The 26,470-nt window shown below is 41.2% G+C and overlaps 2 protein-coding genes across 4 annotated transcripts; one reads left to right on the plus strand and one right to left on the minus strand.

Annotated features, from left to right (window-relative positions):
- The first annotated feature begins 1,448 nt into the window (after positions 1-1,448).
- On the plus strand, positions 1,449-3,644 carry LOC116917137 (protein LTV1 homolog). Its single transcript, XM_032922510.2, has 9 exons — positions 1,449-1,712; positions 1,777-1,944; positions 2,008-2,101; positions 2,173-2,305; positions 2,370-2,571; positions 2,646-2,804; positions 2,924-3,116; positions 3,179-3,396; positions 3,461-3,644. The coding sequence occupies exons 1-9, from the start codon at positions 1,449-1,451 to the stop codon at positions 3,572-3,574; spliced, it is 1,545 nt and encodes a 514-aa protein (XP_032778401.2). The 3' UTR covers positions 3,575-3,644.
- LOC116917136 (dmX-like protein 2) lies at positions 3,641-19,316 on the minus strand. Of its 3 annotated transcripts, none has more exons than XM_045169990.1 (54): positions 19,100-19,316; positions 18,487-18,821; positions 18,127-18,415; positions 17,921-18,064; positions 17,683-17,830; positions 17,422-17,607; positions 17,145-17,341; positions 16,953-17,065; positions 16,588-16,879; positions 16,408-16,528; positions 15,760-16,343; positions 15,474-15,681; positions 15,338-15,416; positions 15,185-15,277; positions 14,847-15,117; positions 14,564-14,773; positions 14,269-14,464; positions 14,012-14,202; positions 13,790-13,954; positions 13,474-13,704; positions 13,229-13,377; positions 12,984-13,129; positions 12,718-12,920; positions 12,235-12,633; positions 11,820-12,169; positions 11,427-11,727; positions 11,158-11,370; positions 10,752-11,090; positions 10,311-10,682; positions 10,011-10,253; positions 9,533-9,948; positions 9,257-9,470; positions 9,055-9,189; positions 8,848-8,984; positions 8,702-8,779; positions 8,409-8,643; positions 8,178-8,325; positions 7,848-8,113; positions 7,596-7,783; positions 7,415-7,526; positions 7,227-7,346; positions 6,942-7,140; positions 6,700-6,875; positions 6,504-6,622; positions 6,306-6,433; positions 6,151-6,227; positions 5,964-6,079; positions 5,405-5,488; positions 5,163-5,223; positions 4,888-5,102; positions 4,664-4,808; positions 4,372-4,595; positions 4,212-4,313; positions 3,641-4,139 (listed from the first exon to the last, which is right to left on the minus strand). In XM_045169990.1, exons 2-54 carry the CDS (start codon positions 18,769-18,771, stop codon positions 4,026-4,028), a joined length of 10,527 nt encoding a protein of 3,508 aa, XP_045025925.1. In that variant the 5' UTR covers positions 18,772-18,821; positions 19,100-19,316; the 3' UTR covers positions 3,641-4,025. The 3 variants fall into 3 exon arrangements, with proteins under 3 accessions (XP_045025925.1, XP_032778399.2, XP_032778400.2); XM_032922508.2 differs by having other exon boundaries at positions 7,593-7,783; positions 19,100-19,312; XM_032922509.2 differs by lacking the exon at positions 5,405-5,488 and having other exon boundaries at positions 7,593-7,783; positions 19,100-19,309.
- Between the last annotated feature and the right edge of the window lie 7,154 nt (positions 19,317-26,470).

Consider the following 26,470-nt stretch of genomic DNA (forward strand, 5'->3'; position numbering starts at 1 on the left):
ATCATCCATCAAGAGAATGAAAAATTTTACCAAAAACATCTAATGTAAAACAAGTTGGGAAAATTTATCCAAATTGAATCACCAAAACCAAGCAATTTTGACACCAATGGTCCACATGCAAGTAGAAAGAGCCCTACAACAAACAGCACTGAAAGGAAATCATGATTAGCTTTTCTGATGTTCATCCCGTTTTGAGGATTGCCTATGATAAGACAAGAAACAGATTGAGGATCGGTACTGCAACAAAAGATATATGTAGTAAAGAAATCACAATGGAAAATGATGTTTTAATTGATAATTCATGTAGTATATTATAAATTAGCACTGGTAAAACCTATTTAATCACGTGCAGAGCATGGCATTTGATGATTCAGTTGGTTCAGCGTGGCAGCCTGGTGGTTTAGCTACTCTCACGGAAGTTTTTATCTACGTTTTGAAGTTAAGGGGAATAAATTAGTGTGATTACAGAAAAACAGTAAAGATGTATTTTTAAAATGCGTAAATGAACTTCTGAAACATACGGAAACCTATGTGGTTAAAATCTTGATACAAATCTTACAACACTACCTTCCCTGACAACGTCAGAAAATGTTCACTTTACATCTGTGGAGTGGCGCCCTCTGGTACAACGCTGTTGCCAACGCCACCTAGTAAGCAAATGGTAACGGCAAATTAAGGCGTTTCGAGAAATAATAACTTTCATTAGGCTTATATCCTTTAATAAACCTGGTGGTAATTAAAAGGTATAATAGAAAAAGCAGGAAAATTGCAAAAGAGAAAAATGTACTGGTAAACATGAAAGGTATGCTGAGAGTAGGACTTGAGACGGTTCCCCAATAGTCCGCAACGAACACCACAAGTAATGTTACCCATATCTATACTCTACTTTGTTGCTATTTGTTTTTGCCGCACCAAAATCACTTCCTCGATTAAGATTATCCTCGCAACGGATTGACTAAAAAGCTCCCCGATTGGCGCGGGGCCGAGCGCTAGACACGAAGAACGAAGAGCCCTATCGGGATTCGGGAAACTTGAAAACAAAAAATTGCTTGAGGTGTTGATTCCTAGATGGCATCGGCGCTTCGCCTATTTTCCCTTTCAAATGAAACAAATTTTGAAATATCTCGTTAATATATCCACTTTAAGTATTGGAATATTTGATTAGTCAAAAATTATTTGTTAATGATTTAATAATTAGTATAATACTCCCGTAAAAAAATCTGACATAGGAAGCGCACCGAACGAGAACGAGTGCGTGTGCCGTCCTTCAGTTCGAGTTGGCTACGTTCAAGCATGCAGTTGCCGATTCAGATTCAGTATCGTTTTCCGTAAGCCAAGCAGACGAATTCCGTGCTAAAGGAAACGTGCTGAGTAGTTTTCTTTGACATCTTATTTTCGAAGACTTAGTGAATTACGTTAATCTCAAAACAATATCAACAGCACAGAAAATGGTACTCGCGTGTTTTCATTTGCAGCACAACAATCTTTCGTATGGTCTGCAGAATACTTTTCAACTTTTAAATATTGACTACTTTTTACAGCCCAAAACAAAGAAATTCATCGACAAGAAAAATGCAGTGACTTTCAATTTGGTACATCGTAGCCAAAAGGATCCACTCGCAGCCGATGAAAAAGCACCACAAAGAGTCCTAGTTCCAATTGGTTTAAAAACAGAAAAGAATGCAGAGAGCTCATCATCCTCAAAATCCATGGTGAATGCCATCCAAACAAAACTTAGGATGTTGTGTTATTTTAACAAGTTAACTGTTCTATTAGGAACCAGGAAATCAGAAAGAAGAATTGGCTAAACTTGGGATATACTTTGATGATGATTACAATTACTTACAACACTTGCGTGATGTTAAACAAACAGCAGAGTGGGAACTTGCAGAAGATAATAAAAATTCTAGAGTTTGGAAAGCACCAGTTGTAAAAGGACTTTCAGTAATTTTATAGACCACTCATTCCCAATTTTTTTTTGTTGTCATCATTATTTTCATGTTCCAGGATCACAAGTACAAATTGACACTGCCCTCTTCAGTTTTTCAATCTGAAGTAGAGGAAACAGTAGGGTTGTTAAACAGGGCAGCTCCACATTCAGGTTTTTTTTTTTTCATCTAAAGCTCAAAATTTTGTAATGAAATTTTGGAGATAACTTCCTCATACTTTTAGGACCAAGGCCAGACTTGGACCCAGACATTGTTGCAGCTATGGATGATGACTTTAATTTTGATGATCCTGACAATGAACTAGAAGATGATTTTGTTGTATGTGCTAATGGTGTACCTTCAGATGCTGAAACAGAGTATTTACTAAAGGCATGCTTTACATGTTCTATTTTTGTTTGATTTCGCAAATTTCTTTGATAGCGAAGATGACGAAGATTCCAACACTGAAGGCGAAGAAGAAGAAGAAGACGATGATGATGTGTTATGTGACATGCGAAGCGACTGTGGACAGCGTTCGCCCGACAATGACGATAATAAATCGCGCTTTACAGAATATTCCATGACCAGTTCTGTTATTAGAAGAAATGCTCAGTTGTCCTTGTTAGATGACCGATTTGAGCAGGTATTCTTTTTCCATATGAATGTTTTTCCACGTATTCTTGCAGACTCAGTCGTTCATGCCCTGCTATTTTGTAGATGATGGCCCAATATGACGACGAGGAAATGGGCGCCTTAGACTGCGAAGAGATCGAAGGACATATCACCTTGCAAGACGAAGAAGTCTTGAAATTGGCAGAAGCATATGAATACGGAAAAACAGAGGGCATTCGGCTAGGTCGCGAAATCGGAAAAGTGGTATGTTTTGAAATCCCTTCGTAATATCTCCAGACAATCTATTACCTTCCATGTTGATTATTGAAAACTAAGTTGAAAGCATTCCGGCTTTTTAAAATTTACTTAATTTTTTGGATTAGGCAAGAGAAGAGGTTGAGGGAGCTGTGGAAAGATATTTGGAAAAGTACCAAAGCGATGAGGACGAAGACAGCAGTTCAAGTGAAGGTGAACAGGAACGTAAATGGGACTGCGAGTCCATCTTGTCCACCTATTCGAACATCTACAATCACCCAAAACTTATTTCGGAGCCACAGAATTCCAAAGTTATAAAAGGTTTAAAAACGTTCGACTATGGTAAAAAAGGCAGATCATTGATTTAGTTGTTTTCTTGACAGTGTGCCCTAAGACGGGTGTTCCACTTAACGTACTCGGTAAACCTGGTTTGACGAAAAAGTTTTTAGATCAGTTTGATCAGGAAACCGGCGTGTCAAAAAAGACCTGTGCTGAAACGCAATCCATTATTAGCACACTGTCGGCCATATCCATTCGGCCCAAAGATGAGACGCCAGAGCAGAGGACCGAAAGGAAGCGGCTCGTGAAAGAGTACCGTCAAGTAAAAACAAACTATCGTAGTTATAGTTTTTACTGTCTATTATGTTAATTTTAATTCAAAATAGGAAAGAAGAAAGGAGAAAAAAGCTAACGCGCTAGCTTTCAAAGAGGAAAAGAAACTACAAGAGAAACAAAACATTAACAATCGTAAAAATGTTAGCGGAATCAGATTGTTGTAGGATTTTGTTAAATACAACATGTCTGATACTGGCATTATTTGTAAACGTTCAATACACTTTTCAGCATACATGTAACGCGTTTGTATTCCACTTGCTCGACCAACCGTGCTAGCGATATACAAAAGAGACGGAATGACATTACCAGCCGTCCAAAACGTTGTTAATGAAGTATGCGGTAATAATTGGTTTAAGGAAGGAAAAGGTTGAAAGGTTTGGAAACATCGAGTGACGACGCTGAAGAGTGGAATGGTTGACAGGTAATAGCATACTAAACGTGACTAGCACAACGCAATCCAATTCTATAAGTAATCTGAACAGCCAGATAAATGACAGGTATCAACGACATCCATAAAATATTCAAGGAATTCGAGTAAATCGAAAATTTTAAAAATTTAACTAAACGTTTAGCCATTACCCGCAACTGCCCATTCCCTTTCATTACACATATAATCTAGTAGAGAGTTGAAACAGCGCTTTCTCTACTCCCAGCGTAGGGCAACTGACGAAGCTTCATTGAACCATCAGAGCCACAAGAAAAGAGACGCCCTGATGTGTCCAAATGTAACTATCGGTAAAAAAAAAAAAACATTAGCCTTTCGAATATCAAAAAGACGATAAAACCTTGATAAAGTCGTACCTGATTCACACCATTTCCTTGACCCATGGATCGGAAAAAGGATGAACGGGAATGCTCAGCAGGAAACGCATAAAGTAAATGTTGGGTGGCAAGGCTCCAGACCTTTGAATCATTAGAGTAATCAAGTTGAATCATTGGATAGATATTCAGAAATATATACCTTGATATCACCGTCAGCAGATCCAGTAGCAAAAAACTCTTCATTGGGGTCCAACGCCATGCATTTGACTGCAACTGAAGATTCGTGCGCCGTGAACTTGTGACGCAGTGTTCGTTGTCTTAGATCCCACAGGCAAACTACCCCTTTACGTCCAGCAGATATCAAGAGTTGATGCTGAGACGCGTAAAGCAAACTAGTGCCCCCATTCTCATGACATACAAATGCTGCAAATGATTTAAACGCAAAATTAGGTTCAAACATTATCCATAAATATCAATTGCTATCGATTTACAATGAATAACTGCCTTGCGTTGGGGCATCAATGTGTCCCATAAAACGACATTGCGGGACTCCGAACTGTGCCCGGTGGTGGCCAATATACTTGATGAACCCAAAAACACAAAATCCGACGTCCCCTTGCTATGACATTGGTGTGACTGAAAACAGACGGTAAAACCCGTTACACAAATACAAACTTAGAGACCAGTTTATCAAGTAATGATTTAAAAATCTTACAAAAAATGGACGATGCGGCGCAGAGCCTCCTCCAAGCCGTAGTGTCCACAAGGCGACATGACCGTCTCCGTCGGCTGCACCAAATTTGTTTCCTTGGCTATTGAAACGAAGACGATTCACTTTTGCATAAGTTCCAGGAGTCCTAGGTTGACATACAACTCCGACATGACCCCATTCCCATATGGACACGGATCCATCCCCTTGACCAGCGATATCTAATTCCAGAGCAAATTATGACATATAACAAGGTCGTTGAATCGTTTAGACAAACTTACATAGTGGAAGTAACGGGTGGGCTGTCATTCTTCGCACACCATCCACCTTGTGTTTCCGCAACTATTGGTAAACAATGTAGGATTTTATTAGCTTATTTTAAAAACTCACTTTGTTCCTGGTCGCTTTAGACAAATTTAATGAAGGCGGCATGTCAGTGCGTCTGTAAGTTGTTTGTTATAAAATTGCACACACACAACCAAGACGAAGAAGGGAAAAAGCACAAAAGAAGGTAAGCTGTTACCGGTGTTAGTAGAAGTTTGCTTCGCCGTAGCACCAGCTGAAAAAATGGCGGATGTTGCGAACCAGGGAATGTTAACCCCTTCGGCTGCGTGAGGGGAAGGAGAGTTTAACCAACATTTGTGGGTAGAATGGGATAGCGACAGATTTAAAAAACCAATCCAAACCAAATCCAAAAACACATAAAGGGAAGAGATGCGTGTCCAGAGGACGAATAGAAAAGATGACAAGGATCAAAGGCAAAGGGATAGAAAAAAGTTGAAAGTAAGCTTTTGTTAGTAAGTACGAAGAGATTTCCGACCAACAATGTGAAGCCAAAGCTAGCCAAGTGACCCTTAAAAGTAATAGACAGTCGATAGCTAATCGAATCTTTTTTTCCTTATGTACTAAACGGTCTTAAAACAACGACTCTTTTGTCACACACGGTATATGTAGTATATCTAGTGCATTAACGCTTTAAGACACACAAAAATGAAGAAAACTACGCCGCCTTGTGAGTTAAATGTGGTTTAGGAAACGGCTGCGTGTCAAGCCATAGAACAGTCTGATTTGATTATTCTTACCAAGGTTGTTCCACGTCCAGTCACTGGTAATGTCGGACCTCCCGGTGGGACCATACTATTCGATGCTGACGGGGCGTAGCTGGGAAAGTGGGCTGTGCTTGCAGATCCAGATATTCCTGTTTGTAACGCACACGCAGGTTAGTACAACGTTTATGACACGACAGCGACAATAGCAAAAACAAACAACCATTCATTTGGTTCAGCAAGTTGCGATCGCCCGGAGTCTGAACAACCAGGTAAGAGGACGCATTACTGTCCGGATCCCTATCGAAGAACAATTCATAAATTAGTTGCATTAAAGCCCGTCATACGGAGATCAGAAGCTGAGAAAAACAAACATACCTATCCAGACCAAGTAGGTCCAATTCGCATTCGTCTTCCAAGACGGCCGATTGCATATCTAACAACGGGGTAATATCCAACTCTTGAATTTCTTTTCCATTTGCCAAAGCAAGGACTCCTCCATTAGTCTAAAAAATATATGGAATTAAAAATGACTTTGTTGTCCTCCGATCTCATACGATACTGCATTTTACGTACAGAATTGATGCAAAACGCACTGATGATGTCTTGATCTTTATGAATGATTCGAACTGGATCCTGTAAGCGATCTGTACCTCCTCCCGAAATGGCTGTTATGGTATCAGTTGTAAGATCATCTGAAGACGAAGAAGAAAAAAAAAAACGAAACTTAAAACTTCGACGATTACGCAATCCCCTTATGCAGCGAACATACCCTGGCAAACCACATCTGAATAAAGAGAAATGGAATCGGCGTTGTTAGCTCCGGAACTATGAGGCGCTCCATGTTTTTTCCCAAAGACTAGACGGATAAAAATATCTTGGACTTTCTCCTGACGAACCAGGAAACACCAAAGACGTCGAATGGGTCGTGCGTTTGCTTCTTTAGTTCTAAAGCAGCAACAAACGTATACAAAAAAAGTGTAAGCAGTTCGAGGACAAAGGACAAAAACTTACAAGAAAGGGGTATTGCTGGGATCCAGTATACTTCGGTACTTCAGAATGGGTGGCCCAGTTGTTGCATTTTCTACAACGCACCCAGGTATATAATTAGGAGGAGGTGGCCCAGCCGCTTCCAGCTGTCTCTGTAGCCATGCACACCATTGGTGCATAGTTCGTGTAACGGCATGACTCAAAGGACTAACGACGGGTAAGTCTGATTTGATTTTAAATAAAAAATCAAGAACAAACAATTATGAGATATAGCACTATACAATTAAGACAATTAAAGAAATCAAATACCTGTAGGCTCAACACCGGCTACCCTTAAGAATTCCTCCATCTTTCCAATACATAAACGGGTCACAGACAAACGTATTGCATGCCAGCTGATTGAGTCGGCTTTGCTGTGCTCGGAATCCCCTTTTCAAACGGAAGAAAACAGATTCAAATAGAACCAAGTGTCCCACCACTAAATGTGGCAATGGTACCTGAGTTAGCGCCTGTTTTTTTGGCAGCTGCCCTCTTGCTGCTATCCAGTTCCTCCCAGAAATCATCGTTGTCGGATTCGTTTTCACCGTCCGCTTCGGCATCCACTTCATCCTGAATCAAAGATTTTTTTTAAATGTGGCTTTATATGGTGATTTTTGCAAATCTTTGTTGATATACCACGTCTGAAGCAGAAGAATCGTAATCATACGAGACTTTCTCGACAGGCAAAGTAGGCTTTTTCATCAAACAAGCCACCAATGACAATTTAGGAGCAACAAAGACTTCTTTATAAGTAGGCATATCTTCGCTGCCCTGTGGAAGAGACGGTTTCCTAGACGACAAGCTTCCCATCGATGTATTTGCAGCAACTACCAAGATCACGAGAAATAGGTTTTTAACGTGCAATAAGTTATTGGCATCAAAATATTTTACCCGAGGTCAGTCCACCTCCCATGGAGGCTGGAGTCCCAATTTGCTGCAACAGTTTGATGTGTAAACGAACTCGCTGCTTGGCAACATCCATCGTTGAAGTCGAGGGGGATCCGGGTGGCTGGGGTGATCCCCCATCACTAGAGGTTCCAAGACCTTGTGAGCCCTGCAGCGTGGACGTCGAGGTTGTAGTGACCCTGACTAGCTGTTTGGCACCCCCTCCGTAAATAGATCCCCACATACTCTCTGTCGGTTGCAAGCCGGCCAATCTATTGAATTATTATCATAAAAGTATAGGTTTTTCTAAATCATTCGTTTCAGTTTAAGTCTTACCGATAAAGGACATGTGAATCGCAGGCCGCCATAGAATAACACAATAACGAAACGTAAATGGCAACAAAAGCTTCACACAACAAAGTCAATAATCTTGGTGCGTCTTCATCCTTTTCGCGGGCCAGGAGGGCACGCAACGACGTCACGCCTTAAAAGACAAGACAAAAAAATGCATTACAATAACTGCTCATCTGAATAAATTATGACTAAATCTTATTTTCCGGAAATTACCTGGCCATTTTGACGGACTACTAGCAGGCTGAAGCTGAGGCTCTTCGCGCTTCACATAATTTTTTACACCAATGTTATGCATTGCACGGAAAACAACAGCCAATCGAGCAAGTGGTCCGACTGAGCCTTGCTGTTGTTCTTGTTGCTGTTGCTGAAGGCTCCATGCATCAGACGAGCAAAGGGCTTGATAGAGACAAGCAGATAAGGCCAGCGCCAGGTCGCGAATAAGACTCATCTAGTATTTCATCTAGAGTCTTTAAAGGCATTCACATTTGAAACGACGAGAACCAAACCTGTCCAAAGCTGATCTTTCCGGGTACTGGGACACAGCTCAATCCAACAATTGATCGTAGCAAATCCCGAATTTGGCTCTGTACATGCAGCAATGAAAAGTCATAACAGGTTGCCGTCAACTGTAAAATTTCATTCAAGAACGTACTTCTAAATGACGAACAGGATCCGTTGTAATGATTTCTGTTCCCGCAACACTAGCAGCTAAAAGCGGAAGACTTGTCGGATACGCCAGAGGAGAAGAAAGTTGGGGCTGATTCAGATTCAAAGCTGAATCGGAGCCTCCTTAAATACAGAAATAATAAGCAAAATATTATCCCAGTCTAAGTCATCAAGTCAAAATATTCTGCTGTACCTGTGGAAAATCTTCTATCTTGTTGCAACTCCTGCAGAAGAAGGATAAGTTCCATGCGGACAGATGCAAGTCCTCCTCCTTGTGATCCATGAATACTGCAATAACTCAATAAGGTCCTCACCAGCAGTTCATTGGCTATAAACGAGTGTAGAAGACGAACTTGCAAATTTGTTGCATGAGAAAATACTAATTGGCTGCATACCTTTTAACCATCGTCTTCTACGGTTGGTTCTTTTCACCTTGGCTTCGAGATCCAATTTTTCTGCTAGCAGTATCTCATGTAAAGTAACTGGTTCATCTGCCGTGGTTGGATTTTTGTAGGAGGACGGAATGGCGGGCAACAAGCTAGGCTCGTCCTCTTCATTTCCACTACCAGATACCGGGATGGGGGCATAATTGCAAAGTTGCTGTAAAGCCTGAAGATTTTGAAATTATAAATCAAGTGAAATCTACGACACCCTGTCAACCGTTGAGTAACCTGTAACTCTCGATCCAACCAAAGGTAAAGTTGAAGCCTCAACTGACCACCATCGACTTCAAAACCAGTGGCAAGTGTTGCCATTTCTCCCATTAAAATCTTTAAACACGCGATGAACTTCAGCTGTTGGGCCATGATGTCTAAGCCACCAGACTCCGAGTCCGCTTCCAGTTTCGGCTCGGAAGGTATCACTGGAATCTCTGCAGTGCTCATTTCTTTCATTGTAATGCCCCCATCAGAGCAGTCTGTATCAGTATCCTCCTCGTCACTCCATTTAAGCTCCAACGTATCGGATTTGTTGCCGATGGGTTGTCCCCAGTCAAAATCACGCGTTTCGGCACTCGGGCTAACAATTAGGAGCGGAGTCGACCAATCCATGCCTTCAGCTTTCTCTTGAACAATCTCGCACGTATTCTCTGCAAATGTAACAGATTTATTGGTAGTTGGGGAAAAAACGAAGATAAAGACCGAATTATACCATCGGCTGCGGCAGCAGAATCGGAATTTTTATCCGCTTCACTATCCGGCTGTTGAACATGATCGGGCAATTTGGATAACACCTCCAGGGCTAGAGCTGGGCAACCCGCGAGGAAGTGGGCATGGGCCGTAGTGAAATACAAACGCCGTTCAAGAGGCGTTATCCACTCTTGTAGAAGGTAAGTCTTGTCGACACTGATGGCACCCACGCCTGCCAAATGCGTCCGTTTATTAGCAGATTGCCCTGAACATTTCAAGATCATAGTTAAGAAACTTGACAGGCAAAAAATGCAACAGTTACCTTTGGCAGACAGTGCCAATTGTTGTCGAATAATAAGGGGATGATTGCGAAGATAGATGTAGAAGTTGAAAACACTTGGACTTGCGATATTTTGTGACTTGGTCAACTCGCCCTTATCACCTCGTCGCTCCAACAGCGTACTTAAACTGTCCGTATACTGGGCCAGTAGCCAATAGGACATGGAACGCAGGAAAGGATCCGATCCTGCCGAAGCGGCAACCGGTTCACTACTCTCATTAAAACCCAGCACATGATCCTGGAGCAGTTTTTTAAGTCCGGGAGGGACGGACTCCATATCCCCTTCATACAGTCGGGTGATAACGATGGCTAACTGAATATCATGCATACGGCTTAAGCAAATGTCAATGGCATCTAAAATGAAGGAAAAACGACGTATTTAAGATTTGTAAATTTGGTTGGTACCAAGTAAATGAACGCTACCTTTTAATGACCCAGCCAAGAGGAAGAAGGCAACAGCATGATCGAATCGTTGTTTTCCCAGTAGGGCATAAGCGTTTTTCAATGCCGCTTTACGCCATCGCTCTTCGGTAAAATTGTTGCTAAAAAACTGCGTCATGCGTTCATTTTGCACCTGTCGGAAAAGACCCCATACCAGATTTTTCTTCTTCATCGCTAAATAGTAAATGGCGGCGTCCAATGGATCTCCTTGGCTTTGATAGGCTGCTTTGGCTAGTTTTTCAATACAGCGACGCAAACTAGCGTTATTTCGCATCCACCATCCGAATCCTAGCTCGCGGTAATCAGCCCACGTGGGATTTGCTACAATAACAAAAAGGAGTCATATATTGTCGTTGGAAATTAGTCAGCTAATTCCTCAATTCCTTACGTTTGGTAAAGGCTGGAAGCAGCTGTAAAAGTTCTTCTTGTGCTTCCGAGTGGAAGGCCCACGTCAGCAATGCACTGCTAATTCCTTGTTTCTTTAGAGCAGCACGTTGGACTGGTGGTAAGAACCGCAAAAGGTACGAATGATGACGGGCAGCCAGTAAAAAGCGTAGTCCACAAGAATCCAAGGATGATTCTGAGCCTGGATGTGACGGACCTGAAGAAACTGAAATTGAAAACTGCACTAGACACAATTTGCTTCAATGCATTTACCACTTTTGGACGGATTCTTCGTCGCTCCAGTTTGGATTGTACTCGTGACTAGATGAGTAGCACTGCATGATGCCAACGTATCTGCCAGAGCCAACAAATGCATCTGGTCAACGCTGCTCAAACCTGGGAGCTGAGTATGTGTTAGAACACTTGTCAGAAGAGCGGCTTGCCGAGTGCCAAATTGAAAATATTGCTGTTGCAAATGCTGGGCACCAGAGTCTCCGCTGGCATTTTTGCGTTTGTTCTTTCGCCTCGGTGGACTTTCGCTTAAAATCGTGTCTAAATCTTCTTCTTCTTCCGCCTAAAGAAATAAACTTTCATTATCACGCAAACTAAGCAAACACACACACACACACACACAAAATAAATAAAAAATAAACGGTTGAAAGTTACATGTGTTTCCAATGAAGGGTGGAACAAAGAGTCGGTGCCAGATGTCGTCGGATCACCTAAATTTGTTGACTGGTCAGCTGCTAGAAGAAGCCACAGGGGAAGTGGTGGTACTGCGCAAATTTCCGTGTAATCCAGAGTCAGCTCTTTAGGGACAGCTGAAATATGTAGATCAGCGGTGATTTTGCACGTCTCGTTGTCCGGACTACTAATGGAAAGTGTTCGAGTTCTAGCCCAGTGTTTGGCCGACTCTTCCACATCTTCGTCGTCTTCATCGTCGCTCTCAGCTCCACGATGACCAGAAATGCATCTCACTAAATGAGCCAAAATAGCTTTGACCCAGCGGATTTTTCCTGTTGTTTTCAAAGGAAATGATTACTCAACTACCACTTGTTCAGTCGCTATGAAAATATTTTACCAGAATTCAGAAGCTCCATGAGTTGCTGTGGGTGGTATTGCGGTAAAACTGGGCAAGCAATTTGGCTGGCTTCAAATAGTCCATAGCTGGGCAAGCAGTCTTGCAGTAATGATACTGTGGGGCTGCTGACTGTCGTACTTTGGTCTTTTTTCTTTTTTGGAGTGTTTACGGTAACCTTCTTCACATTGCTGGACCCTTGGGCAGCTACTAAAGCATGCATTGAACTGGCCCTAGGAAGCTGAGCCATACTTGGCGCATAAGTGACGCGCCCTTCTTTCGCCAATGTATGCAATTCACGATCAAGTACATCACGGTCCTCTCCGACATCGTCGTCATAGCCAACACTACCTGCTTCAGTATCACTGTCCACATCAGTACCACTTTCATCTCCCAGATGTTCTGATGAAAAAAGCAAATCATTTGGTAATTAATGGATTAAACAGGACGGGGAAAAAACGAACAGGAAACGCTGGTATTGCATACCTTGGAGAGAAACAGGGGAGGCCACCGAAGCTCCAGCGGATCCATTAGTGATTCCACTCATTGTGTCTTTCCACTGAGAATAGATTTGCATTTCATTGTCCATTCCGACAACGAAAATGCCATCACGAACCCAAGACAAATGCATTGGCAATGGAGGCAGTCCATCAGCCGTTCGCAGTTCAAGAGAACGTAAACGTAACCATCTGGAATCAGTTGAAAAATGAAAATTATCCTTTCTTTCTCTTTCCTCTACCAATGTATCGAACCTGACGGTAACATCATCCTGGTTGAATGAGGATGTTTGCGATGTTTGCCTTGCTAATTTGTGATTCTTGGCAATTTTCGAATTATTGAATCGCTCCTTAACGGCTGGGCTCGAAACAGACGTATAAAGTAGCACTCGATGTCCAACCTAAAAATGGCCTCGCATGAAGATTTTTAGGTCAGACGCGTGGTTCGAACTTTTCCTTAAACTTATTATATAATATATATTAGGCAAGTAAGAACATACGCCGACAGTAAGGATGTGAGATCCATCTTCTTTCGAAACCCAGTCCAACTGCACTAGATTTTTTTGAGTTAGTGGGCACACATTTCCACGATGTTCGATAGACTTCTTCAACGTCAATATTGTTGCATAGCTAGGTACTGATAAAAGGCCTATTCGAAAAAAAAGAAAAGGAAAAAATAAAATAAAATAAAATCACTTATCATAAAATGATTGTAAAAAAAAACCTTCAGTTCACACTAAAATACCTTGAATCTTAGGCTGGATGCGTTCGAAACAACCGCCATCGTTATCCTGACTTTCTAAATCACTGTGAGACAAATTCTTTGTTAGCGTTTCGATACCAACTTGTCGTTTTTTCAACCAATGGTCGCCTTCTTCTTGCAAATATGCCAAATCAATATTGGGATCAATAGCAGGCAAGCGAGGAAGGCGGATATTCTTCAAGTATATCACATCTTCTTGAACCCATTCAGAACCTTGCCAACAAAAGAATGCGTCAGTTGACTGACTAGACTACTGGCTTCAAATACTCTATCAGAAGACCGAAAAGATGAGTCTTACCTCCAGTTGATTCACATTCGTATATAGCCACCACAAGGTCAAAATACCGGGTATCAACTTCTCGATTCTTACTATCTTTAACAGATTTCCCTTTAAAAGATTTTCCATTCTTATAGGCCACAGCAATACGACCACTGTAGGCTACTGAAACAGACAATGGCCTCCCTGCAAATGATAATGATGCGGTAACACCTAATATTGCATGTCATTTAAGCCACATACCTGAAATTGGGAGCAGTGATGTACCTTCTTTGCTTATCATCTGCCACTCTTCCCAACGAAGATATTCTTCAGGGGATTCTTTTGACTTGTTTTCCGTTACTAACTTACACCGCCAAAATCTAACCGTATTATCCGTGCAAGCGGTGACCATTGCATACGGAGCGAAGCATGCAGGGTAAATGGAAGCGGAACTGCACACAGGACGATTATGTACAAATTATAAACAACAAAACCACCCAAAAATATATTGAAATCACCTTAAATGACCTGCCGCGGGAGCCGCATGAATAATACCCACTCCATCAGGAAGCGGAAGACGTTGGGTGCACATTTTGATCGTCTTCATTGTGACATTCGGACCAGGTGGGCGTTTCTGAAGCGGGCTCGCCAATCCACCTTGTTCTTCGTGGCAAGACGAAATTACGAGTTTCCAAACATGAACGACAGTAGCTCCTATATTTTTAAAAATTTCAAAATTTAAAGAAAAGGATGAAAACTAAAATTACTTCTTATTTATAGAATAGCATGGCGATTGAAAGAAACGCGACAAACCTTCACATGCATCTGAGGAACCACCATGAGACGGCACATCCAGAAAGTCAAACGACTCGTTTTGCTTTGCTTCCATTTCATTTTCTTTTTCAACAACCACAACGTAAAAAGGTTCGTTAAAAGCTAACGACTCTTGAAGGTCTACAACAGCTGATTGCGTCACTTCCATAAGACTCATTCTGGAAGTCAATGGCATCTGAGAAAGTGGTGCTAAAGGTACAGACCGAATCGGCTATTTGAATACAGATCGGTAATGAAAAATCCATTAAAAGTCGAATTTTACTTTTTCGCTGCGAAGTTGGGATGACTTCGGGAATCGTTTGATGGGCAGACTCAGCGACTGGAATGTTTGAAGGAGTAGCAATATTGCTTATCAACTTGTGACCGGTAAGCAGCTGCTGTTGAAAAACATGGAGGAACTGAGTCTGTTTCCAATCATGATCCGCTTCCACCATAGCATCTAGTTCTAAAATGCATCCTGGACGAGAAGTGGACTGTTCGGAAACAAGCCGTACAAGTGTACGATTGCCCAACATGAACTGCCGGACAGGCGACTGAGGATAGAAAAAGAAATCAATCAGGATGATCTTACTAAACTAGTTCAAATTTCCATGTGTTTACCTCTTTATCGAAGGAAGTGTTAAAAGGATTGTTTGGTCCTAAAGTTGGCGTTATTAGAATCTGGGCTAGGAGTGTTCTGGCATCAATAACAGCCTGTGAACGTAATAGAAGTTAGCAGATGCTACGCATATGCCGTTAACAAGCAGTGTTTACTTGATAAATCCGCAAACTCGATCCATCGGATGCAACAAAACAGGCGCTTGCAGAATTCGAATATCCACCTAACGATGAACTGCGACGAAAAAGAACATAAGCACAACTTTCTTTTTTACATATGCATTCTTATCACCTTGGTAAAACTGTTGGTATCCAGGCAACAGATGCAAAGGCAGACATTTCGGGTGAATTAATCCGAGCCAGTTCCTTCACTCCACCAGACTTGCCAAGTGGACCAACCGTTTCTACTTTCCACAATATAAGCTCACTGCAGTAGCCTTGATTTGCCTGTCCGGACTCTCGTCTTTTCTTTTGTGTCGTGCTACCAAAAATTTCTCTGTCTAAATACCAAAACGAAAGTGAACAGAAACTGTAACATCTAAGAATTAAGGAAACATTGCATTTAGGTTTGTTCTTACCATTAGGATTGTTGATGACATTATGATGGGAAGTGGTCAACAGTAAAGGTAGAACGGGATGGCAAGATATGCTGTTAACTCGAAATCGATGACCCGATATTCTCGTCATGTGACTGACGGATAATACTTGCGTGAACTTGGACTGATCACTAAGGGCTAAATGCCAAAGATTAAGAGTTCCATTGGCATGCTTAGTAACCATGGCCACAATTGGCGAAGATGAAGCATGATAAGGATTTATTTCATGTTTTTCCTCGCTGGTGGCTGATGGACCCTCAGCACTCTGAGGGGCTGGACCACAGCTGCTAGAAGCACGATTCGTCGACTGTGACTCTTCGTCGACAGCAGCATCTTCATCTGCCACGTTGGCTGAAGCAACGGGCTGAGGAGATTGTATCGACTGGGGACCTTCAAGGTGCAGCAAATTACGTAAATCCAAAATATGGAACGGGTTGAACAATGCCAAATGGGTGCTCAACGTGGAAGCATCGCCAAGTGGTACGGCGTTGGGTAATCTCGAACTAAACGAGACCTGCGCCTGCCTGAAGGAGCCTGGGTTGTACTCGTCTAACCAGTCAACCAACCTAAAAAGTAGATACGGTCTTATTATTTTCCCAACGCTTACAGCGAAAATAATACGATAATTACCAAACAAGGTACGACCCGTCTAATGGATGTACGGCATACAACAAATCTGGACTATGGTGCCAATCCTTTAACAAGGTTTCAATGCGATGATCTAAGGCATCTCCAAGCGGAACGCCCAGTCCTAAAAGCAAAAGTTATACTTCACCTTGTTTTCATTTTGCCATAATACTAACATGGTACCTGTGACTCCTGTGATGTCGGTGTTCATTGAATATAGAGACGCAGTGTTACTCATGATTTGATCTGGATGGAGTCCGGGGCCAGCATGAGGGCTTGGCAGATCAAGATTTTTTCCCTGATCCGGCTCGGTTCGTAAAAACTTGGCCAAATCACCAGTAGTAGCTCTCAGCTTCTTCCGCCTAAGGAAATCCACTTGTGGTTCAGGATCTTCACCTCGATCATCTTCTGATTCTGCAGCACCTAACCCATTCTGAAAACTCTCTTCACGGCCAACTGCTTTCTTACTAAGTTCCTATTAAACGGCAAAATCAAAATGCGAATAATTAAATAATGTTTTTTGGTTAATTCAGAATCTAAGTTTTTGCCTGTAGGATGTACTCAGCTTGAAGCGTGAAGTGCATTTCTTTATTGTTAAGCCAATGAACTACAAATCCCTTGTCATTAGCTGATCCTCCCAAACTCGGAACTAGTGGGATATCTTTTGAAACCAATACAATAACATATATAAAAACGACAAGTACAATAAGAAAAAAAAAAAATTTATAATAATACCGTACCAGTCTGTGCATTGATTGTGGCCGCAAGATGAAAGTGTAAACCGTTTGCTTGACCAGTGCCATGAATACCATAACTATGATAATCATGCACCGAGTATGTGGAGAATAATGTAGGTATTGTCATGGCTTTATTTCCCTTTTTTGGTGACTTTCCCCCATTTTCCTGTTTCAGTAGCCGCTTAAGTTGAAAGCAATGTCTACAATCAATTGATGAATCAATCAGTCTTCAGAAAAAGATACGGCAGGGAGCGGAAGAAAAAAAAATTATAGTTTTTACCTCATGTGTTTCAAACGTTGCATAAATTTGTGTTTATGGCGATGTGTTCGAAATCGTGGGTTTTGGGATGCCAATGGATCGAAACTGTTCATGTTTACTAGGCCATCATCGGGTAAAACAGTTTCAACCCATACACGGCATATTGAGTCCTCGCAACTAGTGACCAGCATGTTGGCGACACTCCCTCTGCAAATTTGAGTCAGCAACATAGATGGATTAGCTACGTCGAATCACCAACCACTAAACAATAGATTGGCGTACCGTGGCATGTACTTTGATGTCCTCCTCCATTCAATGGAAACTACTGATGCTGGATGACCTAGATACTCGAAAGCATACTTTGTTGAATTGTCGTTGCAGGTGGGTGAAGCTGCTGCCAAATGCTCCATGCTTTTCGACGGGAATAACACTACGATCGAGTGAAAGCAAATTCATTATAGCAACTTACGTGTAAAAAAAAAAGGACTACAGAATAAGTGGATTGATATTTGAAACTTACAAGGCTTATCTTGATACCATACTTTAACCAGGGGATCATTCATTCCAGCGGTGGCAAAAAGAGTTCCATCAGGCGAGAAACACATTAACCGTACAGGTGTAGCGGTGCGCGTTTCCCACGCGAGTTCGTAGCAATCACTCGCGTCTAAACATAATTTTAGAAAATTAGCAAGCGCACAGCGTTTTATGTTTATACCGGATGATCACCTCCCGTTTGAGGGCTTTTAGGCCAAGTTTCTTTTGCTTCAGTAGACCTAGGGTCTCTTTCCTCCTCATCCGAATCCACGTCATTGCCAGCACCCAGTTGAAATGTAGCGCTCCTTGGGATATGTTTTGAATAAATATCTTCTTGACTTTCGTTCGTTTCTTTTGATGCCCATAGCTGCAATAGCCGACCACCAAGTAGGAGGCGAGTTCCCTCGAGGTTAAATGAAATGGCTCGTACAAAATATTCCGTTTGAATATTGCCAGTTTCCACCCAGTGATAGTCCAGCTTCTAGATAATGGTTGTGTATAAAAATCAGTGTAAGTATACCAAACATTTTATTAGCAATGTTAGCCACTTACATGGGTGCTATTGTGATGAACAAGAGGTGTGGGTTCAAATATTTTAACTTTGTTTCCGTACGCAGCAGCTATCTTTCCTGTATCTGTGCTGCAGTCAATACAGCTGATTTGCACATTTTGGTGACAAATCCCAGGAATGATTTGTACCCTCTCAAATGTGACAGATAATACAACTATGTTGGAACCTGCTGCATAGGTAACAAATGGAATGCCCTCAACACTTCCAACGGCAAAACATCTGTCCCCAGCATTGCAGGCTCCGGTTAAAACTTGATGAAGCTTCATTTGAAAACAATCATATCGACGAGCAAGTGGCTCCGAGTGAAAAACTTTACCTAAAATGTCAGAGAAAAAACAAAAAATCACTCCTTGGAATTGGAAAAATAAAGAAGATTGTGAATAAGAAAAATTTAAGGAGGCAAAATTTTAGGCCAGAACAGGGGAAAAAAATGACGTTAGAGTTCAATTATCAGCCACCAAAATGACGTCTGACATTTTCATTGATTTCCTCGAGACTGATTGAACGTCACGATTTCCTCTACACTTACACTACGGGATACGTTAGAAAAAACTGTTTTCTGTGACAACATGTCCTGAAAGGAAAATTACTTACAAACACAAAAATTTTTATATTTAACTCCAAAATATCCTTTAAGTTGCAGACAGTAGATTCTGACTAAAGCACATAAGCAGTCTGCTGGTCTACTCTTTCCCCTAGCGACGAGTCAGATGATCAATGGCAGGAAGCCCAAGGGCTGGAATGAAATTGGTATGTCCTCCTGTATTGGAGAGGATTGCTTGATCCACAAGAAAAGGCAAGGCCGCTAGGGAAGACTATGAAATTATAGCTTTACGTAATAAAGTCTTTGTTTTAAAGAATTTTTTCGGTTGAAATTTAACAAAAGTCTTTCCACTTGCCATGTTGCCAAAATAAATTGTATTTTAATGGGGAGAATCACACGTAGTTGGTGCCTGGTGATAATGAAAGAGGAAAGCAATGCACGAAACGTATTTGGCGCGTCGAGAGGTTTTCAAACCATGTACACCATGGCACCGAAAACTAGTTTGGTTGCACAGATCGGTTGTGTAATCTGCACAACCGGATGGCGCAATTTCCAATACCTTGGAAAACATATCTTTAAAAGTCCCCCTTATGTTTCCGTGTTTCAATGAATTCTTTAGGGAAACAGAATTTCCTACAATGCATTTACCCGTAATTACCTCATTAGCTTTGTTAACAATCAACAAATGTATAGCATAAGTTTGCAGCAATCGCTATTTTCCGGCACAAATGGTAATCCTGTGTCACCGGGGGAAACCTAAATAACTCTAGATAGAAACAGGAATGTCTGACTTTATCTTTACTACTTTTGACCAGTAAATAATAATAAGTCTTTAATTTGGTATCCGTTTTGTCGTTTCTTTTGTTCTGACCGGTTTTTGCCGTTCCTCGTTAATGGTTTTTGCCCTCGTGATTTTGTAAGAGTTACACGACTCAGTAACAACAGTCGACGCTAGATGACGTGAAGATCCATTTTCTTTTTTTTTTGTTACCTTTTTTCATTTTAATCGGACAGGGAGTCACGGACAGCAAAATGATTAAGCACATGCGATTTCGATCTATCGGATCGTGCAATGTGCCATTGCACTCGTTGGAATTCTCCGTAATAAAAATATTTCTTATCAACGGTAGACTTCATTCAGTTAGTGGAAAGGAATTTAGGATTTCGTAGCCCTATCAACCAAGCAAACTGGTCATTTTCTCTTTAAATAACATCTTTGACCTTGTCACGGTTTCAGTGATTGATCCAAGCTTGTCAGAGGAATCATCGATGAAAAGATTAAATTGGCCCTATAAAAACCTTCAAGAAATACCAAGAATTGTAGTACGCGTAAATGCAAACTAATCGTAATAAAAGAAGAAGGATTCTCAGTAGGAATTTTTGTTTCCGGAAAAATTCGTTAATTACGTTTGGATGTGTCTTAATGACCTTGGATAATTCGCTAAGGTACATCTACAACAATCAATCAATCGTTTCATGAGAAAGAAAATGCGTCACTGCGTTTCTTATATTTTTCCCCGGTCGTGAAAATGTAATATCGTTCCAGACATGCATTCCCCCAAAAATACAAAATAATAAGAAATAAAAGAGCTATATAGAGAACAAAAAAATAAATAAATAAATAAATAAAAAAAAAATACGAGCAGCATGGTAGATTTGGCCCTGATTGCGATTCACGGGCGGAATGAGCATTTCATCGATACGATTTCAATGGTCTCGTTCAGCATAGTTCACGCTCGTTGCTGTGGCCAACCATTAGCCAATCACGGTTTGCCAATTTTCTACCACAACTCCATAGGTGGAAAAGGACGAGAATTTCAATGAATAAATCCGCCGTGATTCACTGGAAACGATCGCTTGGTCCAGCGTTTATTCCATAACGTCCTTTGCAGCACGTCCTAATTTGAAACATGCGATGCTGGCGTATTGCCGCTCGAGTGGGGCTCGATCGATGCGCAGCAGTAAAAGAGTGTACAGCATAGCTATTAACAATGGAGACAATAAATCACTATCACCAGGTCGACTTTCAGAGCGATTGTCGACGCACAAATCAGATTCTTCTTCACGAGCGCACGACAGGCTTATTAATGCTCGTGTAGCTTAACGGCACGATGCGCGTATATATATGCGTCTGTAATAAAATGGTCTGTAACTGTGTCGTCTCGGCGGCGCCATCGTGCCATATCGCTGAAGTTATAGACAGTACCGTCTGCAAATGATCTCGCATCACTGAAACTTCCTCTTTCAAAAACATTTTCGATTAAATGACAGCTGGTTTAATCGTAGATACCAAAAATGGATTTATTTTTAAAGCCCCGCCACATCAGAAAAACAACGCGTGCCTCTATATCCTGGTTTTCAACACGTCTGCGTTATTTAAAACAAAAAACAAAACAAAAACAGACAATTTCTTTTAATAAGGTGTCGATTCGGACATGTAAAAATGTTGAGTTGTTCTTCTTTTTATAAATCCGCTGTTCAACAGGGGCTTGTCCGTTGTGGTGAATGGATCATTTGGTTTGCATTTCAACCCGCATTGCGCCATAATTTCCTCGCATAATTTGTATGTGCGAAGATAATGTTTGACGCCAAAACGAAATCAAAAGTCGCCGATTCTAAACGAGATAGGCCGAAAGGGTTCGGGAAGGGCTTCTATGCGAAAATTAACCGTTCAAGAGCTCTTAATAATATGTCTATATAGGAAAGAACACTAACCCATTTAATATAATGATGTATTGTGTAAACGATTGGGTCGCAGAAAGTATTTGTTGCAGATGGCAGAAAATGGAAAAGTTTGTTTCATCCAGCGGATCAACTTTATCGCGTGGATTTGTTGACAGTGGGGGGCTGCGAATGAATTACTGCCCTATAGGTTTTATGGTTATGCCGAGGACGGCGAGGAGGTCATGCTGATTACGGGTACCTATAGAATAATCCCTTTGTGGAACGGGCTCTTGTGGTGACTATACGAAGATCGCCCGGAAGTAGATGTTCAAGAAGCAAATTGTTTTGTCATTACGGTGCGGTCGTGTAGACTATATAGGCTATATACCAACGACATTGCTGCAACCTATAGAGAGTTGTGTGTATACTAGACTATACTCAATTCCGCTAGGATAAAAGGAATTTTATTTTTTTTACGGTCATGGCCTCCAGTTACACCGTAGACAATTACAGCGGGACAAAACGGTTTCGTGCTGTCGTCACCCGTTTCATCGTAACAAACGAAACAAAGGTGAGCCATTTCTACGGAATTTATACCACAATAAGATATGCTTATATATCATCGCCCACATATAGCTATACATTTCTTTTCAAAGGTCCTATCCCTTAGGTTAACAAACTTCCGATACTGATTGTGTGTAGACGTTAAGATTTTAAGATATTCCGCCATCTTACTGAAAAGTGCGTGATGGCTTTTTCCTTGATCTCGGTTTTCCTGTTCCTATACCACTCCTATAAGATTAGCATCCGGATGTGACTATATAACGTTCTCCTCCTACATTCACTGCCGAATTCACTTCAGTGGTGTTTTAAAAAAATGAACCGTGTTCGTGAATGGTTTGTGTTGGGTGAAAGGCACGGTTGGCCAAACCTTTCAGCATCAGGGTTCGTCTCGAACGCGGACATTGCCCAACAATAAGTGACCATCGTATATATCCTCCGACTATAGATCACAGAATCAATTCAAAAATTCTATACGCTGTTTAGTCTCATGATTTAGTCATCGTGTTTTTTGTTTTGTTCTTTTTTCTTTCCTAACGACCAATTTGTGTGATATAAAAATTCTATGCAGATGGGCGGAATAAAGGATTGCGTACCGTTCGACAGGAACTGCGCATTCGAACGCAGCACGCAGTTCCCGTTTGTCGTCGTCACCATGTCTGCTCCTCTCACGCGGAACAAACTTTTGGGCACGGGTTCCCCCGGACTAACGGAGGGACGTCATCGTCTTCTTAGTCGTCTTCAATCAAGTTTCATTGGGCACAATCACGCTTGGAAGGATTCGCCACGACAAAAGACACGGTTGCGTCTTCTTTCTTTTTCTTTCTGCTGACTGACGCAGCGAGGCTTGAACGGCAAGAAACGCACAGACAAAGGCTTTTTGTTATGATACAGGCACATAATATATGAAATGCATGCCTTCATTCGCAGAACGGATCATTAGATGTGGTCATTATATTACAGCTTGACTCGTATTTCTTTTGATTCAAGATTATATACACTGTGGATTCATACAACAGTCGGTGGTCAAGTATATACATGTACCGATGACGTTCGTGGATAAACTATACACTCCATCTTTCAGGTCGGCAAAACATAATGCAACAGGATTTTCCCTCTTGGAAAACCATTGCTGCCTCTCATGGTTCTGTGCTATATTATATAGCCCATTCGTTGAATAGAAATACGGTCTTACCACCAAAACTATACTGAATATTTAATACAGGTTTATGCGTTTACTAATTCCAATGCTTTATTAACCGCGCCTTTTTGCATGTACGACATATTTCATTAGCCATCAAGTTATTCCCATTTGTAATCTGACCTATCAAGAAATTGCTGAGCCGATTTTTAAATATAATTAGTAAATTAACATATACTTGTTTAAACAAGGAAAATCGCTGCCTCGTGTCTGTAGACAAGTTTGTCTTTCAGAGTAAAAACGTGTCGCCTTTCACCGGAATTCCAATAATAAACATCAGCACATAGACATTGTAGCTATACACATTTTACGCACCTGTTACCACAACAATGTTGTCTCGGCTATGGCATACTATATATGCATCATTATTTGAAATTTAGGCGTGGAATTTGAAATTTAGGTCTGACTGTGTTCGTCGTCTAGACTATAGTTGACAGCTTGTGTCAGATTACATTGTCGACGCGACAGTTCAATCAAAAATGGAAACTGTCTGTATACGAGTCGTATACAAATTGAACTTAATCTGATCGAAATTCGGAGAGAATGAGAAATTGAAACAATCTTATGACTGAAGACTTTAACAAGCATCAAAGTATAGAAGTAAATGATGCGACACAAACGGAAATGTGACTATAGTGAGTGTTAACCTGACTATACCTTAATTCGTTTACTTTGCATCCTCCTACCCATATTGCATTCCGTGCTATATACGTTCCGTCGAGCGCTGTATGGATCATTCGACGTGATAATCCATTTAGACGATATAGCATCATTGACGCTATATATATGAAAATGAGATCTATCAGAGACGAATTTGAAATCCCTTTGCCCATCATTTAATCCAAATCGCAATTCGAGTGCTGCTGATATAAACGAGAAGAATAGAGAGTTAATACTCGTCTAATTCATTTTTCCGTTTACTTTGTACCTTCATCTTCTGTATATTCTCCAGCATGACGACGATGAAAAGTTGAAACATTTGATGATTTCGTCTCAATTGGCATTAGGAAATTCATGGCACTTCCCGTGTGTTTGAAGAAGAACTGCTGTGATAGCCTAGATCTATCTACATCGCCTCTATGTATAGTGTATAGCGTAGTCTACAGCTTTTATTCAAATACGTTGAAATAACACGACGAAAGTGCTGCTTGGCAACTCATCTCTTTTGAAATGTTACACACAAGAAGAGCGCGCGTGCCACCTCACTAAGCTGCTTTATCGCAGAACAAGGACATTGTTTCTCAGAACTATTGCATTTTAAATAAAGGTTAAAAGACCACGGGTAAAGCTTTATGCATCAATAGACTTTTGTAAGGGCACATCAGCTGTATATCTACTCTATATAGACTATGTGGCTATGTAAACATTACAGATTATTCATACTAGGCTTCTCTTCTACTTTCGAGATGGAACGAGATTTTGAAAGCCTCCTGTCAAACAACATGCAAGAGACTCTCCAGTTTGGATTTTTTATAATTGAATCGAATATTTCGACGTCGTAAAAACAATCTCACGAATTGGATGTTCAATCCAACTGATGTATTTTTTTCATCTTACTTGTAACCGGTTATTCGTTTGTTGGACACCATAACCTGCTGCGTGCTAACAATAGACTGGGATTCAACTGAAATTAGAGTCATTGAATGCTTAGATTTTCGGTTCTGAATCGCTGGCACAGTTTCGAGCTTTAACCGTTGGTATGGATTCGGTGAACTACTGACGTTGTTTATTTGTCGTTCAGCGTGTAGGGCTAGTATATTAAACCCACGATGGCCGTTAATTGCTTTTTGAAGAGGCGATAGATCCCCTCGACCAGCTGCATCCCGACCCCGTCTGTTTCTTTCTTTCAACACACACGCGTATATACCCAGGAAAACAGCCGCGGAGCAGAGAGAACGGGCCAAAAACATGGCCAGAACAACAGCACCAACTGCATGTGTAAGCTATAGTCAGTTGTTTATATACCGGTATACATGTATATCGGGTGGATGCTGCTCGACGTATAGACTTGCAGCAAACACGTATATAAGACTGACATTCAAGGCCAAAATAGATACACAGTTGCGGAGAAAAAACGAAGCGAACCAAGAGGAATTAAAGGGAATATTTCACAAAGAGAATGCAATCAGTTGGCAAACGTTTAACTCTATACGACGCGCTCGTATTAGACGAAGAAAGACGGGTTCTATTATTATTATTATAGCTGTCCTATCACATGCGTGTATAGACTATACAGCAGTATTTCTTTAAATCAAGTCTTCAGCATGTTGTATGGTCGGAGCGCTTAATGAGCACCGCTTGATGGTATATTCTTTTCTCTTTAGCAAAGCAAACTTTACGGGATGTTTAATATGCTCGTCATGTTGTATTCTTCGTGCCGGCTTGAAAAAGTTAGGACCACATTTACGAGCAAAAATGACGACGGGCCAAAATGCGCAACAGACCAAAAACTAAGCGAAAAAACTGAATTATTATGCACTCAATACCGTTAAGTAATATTCAACCAACATCAGAGGGGGAAAAAAAATGATGCAAATTCAAAGATGTCCAATAAAAGTTTAGACTCTGATGGTTATAAGTTACACTATGAGGGCGGACGAGTCGATGGGCTGATTGTTTTTCCCAAGGTTTTGGCAACCTTTTGTGTTAAAACATGTAAAAACCAAATCTCCAATGCCCACGTTGTCTATATACCCGATGGTATTGAATAGTCCGCGCGTGCTAGAATGACCTCGATTTGTTATGCTCTATAGAAGAGACGCACACGCATAGCCAGCATCACCTGTCTGCCTCTTTTAGGGGGACTTTGCTGCTGTGCTCCTAAGCCTTAACTCTATCATACCAGCGAAAAATCAATAATCCAAGGTGCACGCCTTGCATCAGCTTGAAATAATGCGCCGTTTTTTTGTTTTTTTTGCTCTGTTCATGGGTACATGTTGTATATATTTATAGCCGTCAAGGTATAGCATTGTTACAGGCCATCTCACAACGCCTA

This window comes from Daphnia magna, linkage group LG2, assembly GCF_020631705.1.
Source record: "Daphnia magna isolate NIES linkage group LG2, ASM2063170v1.1, whole genome shotgun sequence".
NCBI classification, from domain to species: domain Eukaryota; kingdom Metazoa; phylum Arthropoda; class Branchiopoda; order Diplostraca; family Daphniidae; genus Daphnia; species Daphnia magna.